General features: G+C 49.7%; 1 protein-coding gene across 1 annotated transcript; it reads right to left on the bottom strand.

Annotated features, from left to right (window-relative positions):
* On the bottom strand, positions 1-4,538 carry Figla (folliculogenesis specific bHLH transcription factor). Its single transcript, XM_041635567.1, has 3 exons — positions 4,326-4,538; positions 2,187-2,339; positions 1-249 (listed from the first exon to the last, which is right to left on the bottom strand). Exons 1-3 carry the CDS (start codon positions 4,536-4,538, stop codon positions 1-3), a joined length of 615 nt encoding a protein of 204 aa, XP_041491501.1.
* Positions 4,539-7,828: the final 3,290 nt, after the last annotated feature.

The raw sequence follows: 7,828 nt of genomic DNA, 5'->3' as shown, positions 1-7,828 counted from the left end.
CTATTTTAGCAGGAATTTTTCATCAGACTCTTGATGTATGAAGTATCTACTTGTCTCGGGGGCCATGCTCTGATGATAGGTGTACAATGGCCCACTATGGCCACCATATGCCCAAGGCCCCTCTTCTTCTTTCTTCAAGTTACTTGCACAGCTGGTAGGCTGGGTAGCTTTTCCCAAGAGCTCTCTAGCCGAGGACACATGAGGGTCAGAGGGTCTGCTACTGTGGGTCTGCTCCTCGGGGCCTTGTTTCTAGAGACCATAGTGATTGTCAAACAGTATATCATGCCAGTCATATTCACTTGAAGATTTAAACCAACACATCCCAAACTCCTAAATCGGAAGGTTTCATTTCATGGATGCGCAGGGAAGAGGCCCAAAGGGCTGCACTGCTCTCTAACCTCCTGTGCTGTGCAATGGTAAAGTGCACTTAGCACCATGTATGAATGGTAAAGGGCATTACAGAGTCCATAGTGTGTAAGGAATGCAGCACTTCAGTTATGCAGTTAACACACAAAGGAGAAATAGTCACGGTGGCCTATACCTGATATCCCAGCATGCCAGAGGCTGAGGCTAGCCTGTCTCAAAAACAAAATGAAACGAAACAAAACAAAAACCCCACACCTGTAAAAATTCAGATAGCCACCTGTGTGTTCCTGTCTTAGGGTTTCTGTTGCTATGAGATAAAACATGGTAATCAAAGGCAACTTGGGGAGGAAGACAGTCTCTAAATCTCAGGTCACACTCCATCAGTGAGGGACGTCAGGGCAGGAACTGAAGCAGGAGCCATGGAGGATCATTGCTTAACTCGCTCAGCCTGCTTTCTTACATACTCTGGAAACCCTTGCCAGGGGAGGGGCATTGCCCATAGTGGGCTGATCAATCAACCATACCACATCAATGATCAATCAAGAAAATGCCCTCACAGACTTGCCTACTGTCTGATCTTATGGAAGGATTTTCTTAAGTGAGAGTCCCTCTTCTCAGAGGACTCCAGCTTGTGTCACTGGGGAAAAAAGCCAACAGCACACTGCACAAACACTGTCAGTGTGCTTCAGTCTGTTATTCTGGCCAACACAACAACCCATTGCTGTGGTATCAAAGGGTCTTCCTTCCCAGCAGACACGTGAGTAGGACATGTGGACCCCAAACAAAACCCCACCAAACCTTCTAATTCTACTCTAAGTTTCTAGAACGTTTCTCTCATCTACGTGCCTCTCCTCCTCTGCACTGAGAAAAGGCTTCCACTTGATCTGTTCGCTCTATTTATTCCGATGACCCCTTCTTTCTATCCTCAAACTACAGGATAGATGGACTTGAAGTCTGCTTGAACCCAAATATTTACTTATGCTTCATCCCGGCCCCACCACAAGCTGACTTCCAACTCACTTCCTTTCCCCCTTCCTGGCTTCTCCCCACCTTAGCCTCCCCCCCAATCTCTGTAGTATCTTCAACACCCTCCACCCTTATTTTCTAAGATTCTCTCCTCAGCTTTGTGACCCCTGTTTTGTGCTCCTGGGTCCTTTTCCTCGTGATAATAGCATCACTTTAGGCCTCAGTGTAAAGCCCTTTGTCTCAGAATTATCTCGCCTCTCCTAGTGACAGGTCCACTTTTCAGGACACAAACCACAAGCGAGGCAGAACCACCTCCTGCCTACAGGGACCTTCTGAGCTGACTGAACATTCTGATATTAGTGACACTCCAGTGCCTTGTGGTTTATAAAGCATGGTCAGCAGATAGTCACATAGCCCTTTCTGTCCTGTCTAGTGGCTAATCTGGCAGGAAACAGCTACCACAAAGAGCTTTGATGGAGCCTATCCTGGAGCAGTCAGCAGGCAGGTGTCCTGGACAGTGCCAGGCAGGCTATAGGTAGATGACCATGCCAGGGTTCAAAGCCAGCCCTGACACTTATCTAAATGGCCATGATCTATGTTTTGATTTCCTCCAAGTGGATTTCAATAAAACAAATGTCAACTGTTTTTTGCAAGTTTCCTAGTATGGCACCTGACTGTAGAAATGACTCAAAAAATGGTGGCCACTGCTGTTCTAAATTACTAACTTTTGGGGGAACAAGGTCTCCTTCTATAGTATAGAAAGGCTTTGAACTCACAGCAGTCCTCCTGCCTCAGTCTCCCAGACATATGACCCTCCATACCCAGGTTTAGTTCAAATTTTTAAACATTCATACCTCTGAGGCCTTTGCTTCTCCCAGAACACAGCCAAGCACCCGTATGTATTCCGTTGCACCTTTCAGGATGTCAACTTTGCTGGGCTTCCGGCTCTGTGGCAGAAACGGCACCATCGCCTTCAGCTTGGCAAAGCCACGGTTGAGATTTTTTATCTAGAAAGCAAAAAGCCACAGTGATACACTGATACATTACCTCGCACAGACATATCCTCAAGTCACAGAAGAGGGCTGTGAGTGTGACCTCCCACTATGCTCTAAATGAAAGTTAAGAAGTATGGTGATCTTGAAATCACAACAGGGACTCCTGGCAGAAGCATCCTTCCCCAACTTCTGTGATGTCTTCTGCCTCCCATGGTCCTTTCCCTACTGTGTTTCCAGATGTTCGTTTCTGAAGCGCTTGGCTCAGAAGTTTAGGAATAAGTAATAGGCCTAAAGGAGAGCTTCACTCTTTCTCTTTGGTTCCTGCTCCAGGGTCACCTTTGACACTGTCAAGCCCAAGCCTTGACTTCTGTGGGGCCAAGCTTTGCCTGAGATACTAGAATCTACCAGCAGATGCCGCTCTAAACACAGCCCACCTCAACACAGTTTCAAGGAGATTAAGAAACTACATTTTTCTTTACTTATTGGGGGTGGTGCCAGGGAGATGGTTCGGTGGGTAAAAGCTCTTTTTTTTTCTTTTTTTTATATTTTATTTTTTTTTATTGAGAAAAGGAAAAAAAAGTTTTCCCCTCCTCCCAGCCTCCCATTTCCCTCCCCCCTCCTCCCACCCTTCTCCCCTCCCCTACTCCTCTCCCCCTCCCTCTCCAGTCCAAAGAGCAGTCAGGGTTCCCTGCCCTGTGGAAAGTCCAAGGTCCTCCCCCCTCCGTCCATGTCTAGGAAGGTGAACATCCAAACTGGCTAGGCTCCCACAAAGCCAGAACATGAAGTAGGATCAAAACCCCGTGCCATTGTCCTTGGCTTCTCACCAGCCCTCATTGTTCGCCATGTTAAGAGAGTCGGTTTTATCCCATGCTTTTTCAGTCATAGTCCAGCTGGCCTTGGTGAGCTCCCAATAGATCAGCCCCATTGTCTCAGTGGGTGGGTGCACCCCTCGTGGTCCTGACTTCCTTGCTCATCTTCTCCCTCCTTCCGCTCCTCATTGGGTAAAAGCTCTTGCCACAAAACCTGGCAGCCTAAATTTGATCCCCAAATCCCATATGAAGATCGAAGGAGAGAACCCACTCCATGAAACTGTACTCTGACCTCCATACTTCCCCATAACATATGCACTATCCCATAACAACAACAAACACAAAAACACCTTTAAGTAGCCTGCACGAGGGCCAGAAAGACAGTTCAGAGATTAAGAGCGTGTGTTGCTCTCGCAGAAGACCTGAGAGTTCAGTTTCCAGTGCCAACATCAGTCGGCTCACAACTGTTTATTACTCCCGCTCCAGGACCCTCTCTCCCAGTCCCTATACTCAGGTGCACGTACACATAACTGAATAAAAATAAAAAACAAACAGTAACTTGGCCTGGAGAGATGGCTTAGCAGTTAAGAGCACTTGCTCTTGCAGACGACCCGGGTTCAGTTCCCCACAGCCACTTGACAACTCACAACTGTCTGTAGCTCTAGTTCCAGGAAACCCATCCCCCTCCTTTCTGACGTCCTTGGGCACCAGGTACACACATGATGCACATACATGTATGCAGGCGAAACGTTCACACAAGATATAAACAGATGAATTTTACATTTTTTTTAAAAAAAGGAATAAGTAATAGTAACTTCCTCGAGAGGCCCCCACCCACCCTTTGAGGCAGGTTAAAGGACTCAGAGGACCCCACTAGCACCCAAGCTGCACCTCCAGCTGTGAGGCAGGGGTTCCAGTGCACCGTTTGTAAAGCAGCTGTCCTGGTGCCGGCTCTGAAATTGGCAAGGGGCTCCCTCTGCTCCCTCGCCATCCAGGAGGGTTAGCAGGTGAGGTAGCCACTCCCGCGACCCATAACAGTGCAGCTGCATGCAGGCCCCTGGGGACCGGGGTCAAGCCTCGCTGAGGCGAAGTCAACCAGGAGGGCTGCAAGGGACTGCGCAGGTGCTGGGTGTGGAACACCCGCTAGCACAATGGCAATGGCGGGAGTAAGGTGGCCCCGGCCCCTCACCCGCTCGCGCTCTTTGGCGTTGGCCACGCGCCTGCGCTCCAGCACCAGATGCAGGTCGTCCGTGGTGGAGTAGCCGCCCGAGGGCAGCCGCTTGAGCCTACAAATGGCGGCGAGTCGGGGCAGGGGCCCCAGCTGTGCCTGCTGCAGCTCCTCCAGCACCTCAGGCTGCGGGACAACCAGCAAGGGCTCTGGGGACACAGGCGCCGCGTCCATGGTGGCACGTCGTGGCCACGGGCTGCTGAGGGCCTTGCAGCAGCTGCGCCTCAGGTGCGCCAAGCCTCGGAGGGCGGGGCACGCGGAGGGCACGAGGTGAGGGTGGGGCGGGCGCGCAAAGGCCCATGGGCCAAAGGCTAACCTGGCATGCTTCACACCTGGGTGTGTGGGGCGGGTTGCTGTGGGGGCGGAGCCTCTGGTGGGCGGGGCTTGTAGAGGGTCTGAGCCCAGGGAGAGCTTGAGGAAGAGGGAGGGGAGGCACGCTCCTGTTAGGGTCAAAAGGCTTTACACCTGTCGCACCCCCATGAGCTGCACAAAGAGGGGCCAGGGTGGGGCTGCGGGGACTAGGTGGAGCGTGAAGAGCCCCTTGAGCGGCCATGGTGAAAGGGAGAGGACGGGGCTGGCTCATAGAAACGTGATGCTCTGAATTCCCTCCTTGAAACCCACTTGGTGGAAGGCAAGACTCGACTCCCAAGAATCCGCTGGCTCCCACTCACGAGCTGTGGCAATGCACCCCCACCCCCATACACGTATACACGCACAGGGAAAATAAATAATGAAGGGGGAAAAGGCCTTTACCTGCCATACCTTGAGCCCTGGGTGCGTATGTGGAAGAGCAAGGGTCACAGAACCATGGTCTATGTACTTATGCCTGGTTCACTAGGGAACACGAGGCTCAGAGAGGAGTGGATTTGTGGGGGACACCAGGAAGGACATTGTGGTGGGTCAGCTCTGGGCGGGTCCTACAGAGATTTCTGATCCAAAACCTTGACACCTGTGTGGCGGCAGGATGGGTTATCTGGGACCAGGTGCAAGAGTGTCAGCCTCAAGCAGATTGTGGTGACCTTAACCCGCCTCACCTGGGTTGCCCGAGGACCAGGTAAGGACCTGAGAGGCACAGAGCACGCGCAGAACTCTCACAGAAGTCTGCCATCCAAACTGCGCTCAGTGTGTAAAATAAATGAAAAGAAAGTTAATTAAATAAAAAAGTTGATTTAAAAAAAGAGATCTACACCTTTAATGCCTGAAGCCCTGGACTCCAGGGCAGGGAGGGCAGAGGGTGGGGCCCTGAAAATTTTCTGCTCAACAGATCCTACATTCTCTCCACCTCCTCCGCATGCAGGATGGAGGCACGGGACTAGGCCGCTCCGTGGACTGCAGTTGATGAGCTTTCCACCTGGCTCACCTCACGACTCCTGCAAGCCAGGCTCCGGTGGGGATGAGTGGAAGTCCATGGTCAAGAGACTTTGGCCATAGTCCTAAGGGTGCAGAGTAGGAGAAATGCTTCCCTGTCTGCCTGCACTGCCCAAAGTGCTGTCTGTGGCCCTGGGCAGCCTGACTCCGCAGTCAGAGGGCGCCCTCTGATACCCGGCAGGTGCCGAGTGTGAACCCTGGGTCACAACACTAGTGAGCTTGGTTTTCTTTCACACATACATACTGAGGTGCCTGTGCCCAAAGTTCTGATTTCATGGGTCTGAGTTCCTGGATGCGTGCTAATGTACACACATCGGTACGAACACATGCTGACGTTCGGTGAAAACAGTGTTTAAAACAAAGCTGCCAAAAGGTAGCACAGAAAAATGCTTGCCCAGCGTTGGTGAAGTCCTGGGTTCCAGCCCCAGTCCAAACTACCAGGCTGCGGACAAAGTGCCCAGCACAACAGCAAGAGCCCCCAAGCCCACAAGAAGTTCCCTTTGTCAGGATTCACTTGCTACTTGCTGCAACTTCTTTCTCCTTCTGACTTACCACTTGCATTATTTTATCAAGCTATTTTAACTATTTTATTTGTTTGTTTTGTTTCGTATTTGAGAGTTCATCCTGCACTGCCGAGAGTAGGCCTGAATTTCTGAGCACAAGTCATCCTCCTGCCTCAGTTTCCAGAATACTGGAGTCACAGGCATCCATATCTGGGCAGCGGGGGAAGATTTTTAAAAAATGAGATAAAATTGGGGAAGCTACTTGTTCACTCCGGAGTGAGAAAGAAAGCAGTAAAGGGTCGACCTTCTGCCCTCCCTGGCTCCCTTCCTGCACCTTCACCACGTGCAAGCTGGGGTGACTTGTCTTGGCCACACCACCAGCAGGCTTCACAGAGGTCAAAAGTGCATCTCCAGCAGAGACAGAGAAGGGGAACAGACACACTGGTGCTGGCCACAAATCCTCCCTAGGGAACAGCCAGAGATCATTTCCTCACAAGAACCCTCAGGACAGACCCTTCCTGTTCTCCATGTGGGCTTTCAGAGCCACGAGTCACAAGGCAATGCCAGTGCAGAGCCCAGTGTGTGCTTTGGCCACAGAGGAGCTGCCACTCAGGCAGGGCTGTCTTCTATAATTTCCAAAGGACTATTTCATAAGCTAGTGTCTCTATGGAATGTGCTTACAATCTTTCAATTGTAAACAAACTTTCTTCTGTTCACTCATGACTTTTACCTTTCCAGTTAGCAACATACTGATATCGAGCTGTTTTTCATTATGGGAGGAACTTCATTATCATAAACACACATGGATTTAAAATGGACTAAAATATGACTATTACCCAAAAGCTTACCTAACAGCCATCTGCCCATCCATTCCCTCATTTTTAAAAATAACTCTGAGCTTACTTCAGCTTATGCAGTCAATCTTACCATGAGTGGATGTGAAGAACTTTCAGAAATTACAGACTAAGGTAAACGTTTTTATTAGTTTTTATTAGTTAGAAACCACCCTGAGTTTCTCCAGTCTGCTCTGGACCTAGCCCACTTCTCTGACGTCAGATGTCCTGTCCTTTGGGTCCACAAGTAGGTGAGTTCAGAGGCTTCCTAGGAGACACAGGACCCTCTGCTCAATGCTGTGGAAATCTTGCCCTTGAGTTCCCCTCTCTGTTCTCTCTGGTGTTTACTAGAACGTGAGGCCTTGCTGTGCACAGCTATCAAGACGCCAGGTCTGTGAACAGTCAAACCAGCTCTCAACAGAAGAGTGGATTGATACCATTATTGGTAATTCGATGGGACTGTTAAAAACATCAACATCTTCACTTCTCATGATGTTCGAGGCAAGAGATTTTCTGTAAGGGAAGATGAAGACCCCATCCAAACCCAATACAAACACGTCCCAGACAGTAATATGTCTGCCATTATTGGTCAGTTAAATAAGAGGTATCACTTTTAGTTATACTGACTATAATCAGTGAACTTCTCTGAGGCTTTTATAGAAAGAATGGATATAAATATATACATGCATATTATTTGGGGGCATGCTGTCAATGTATTGCGTTTACTTTTGTTCAGAAATAGAATATACGTGTGTGAAAG

This window comes from Microtus oregoni, unplaced genomic scaffold, assembly GCF_018167655.1.
Source record: "Microtus oregoni isolate MIOR12 unplaced genomic scaffold, Mior012 000002F_ref0000024, whole genome shotgun sequence".
Taxonomy (NCBI): domain Eukaryota; kingdom Metazoa; phylum Chordata; class Mammalia; order Rodentia; family Cricetidae; genus Microtus; species Microtus oregoni.
Note: the sequence above shows the minus strand (reverse complement) of the source record. Positions and strands in the feature narration are given on the sequence as shown.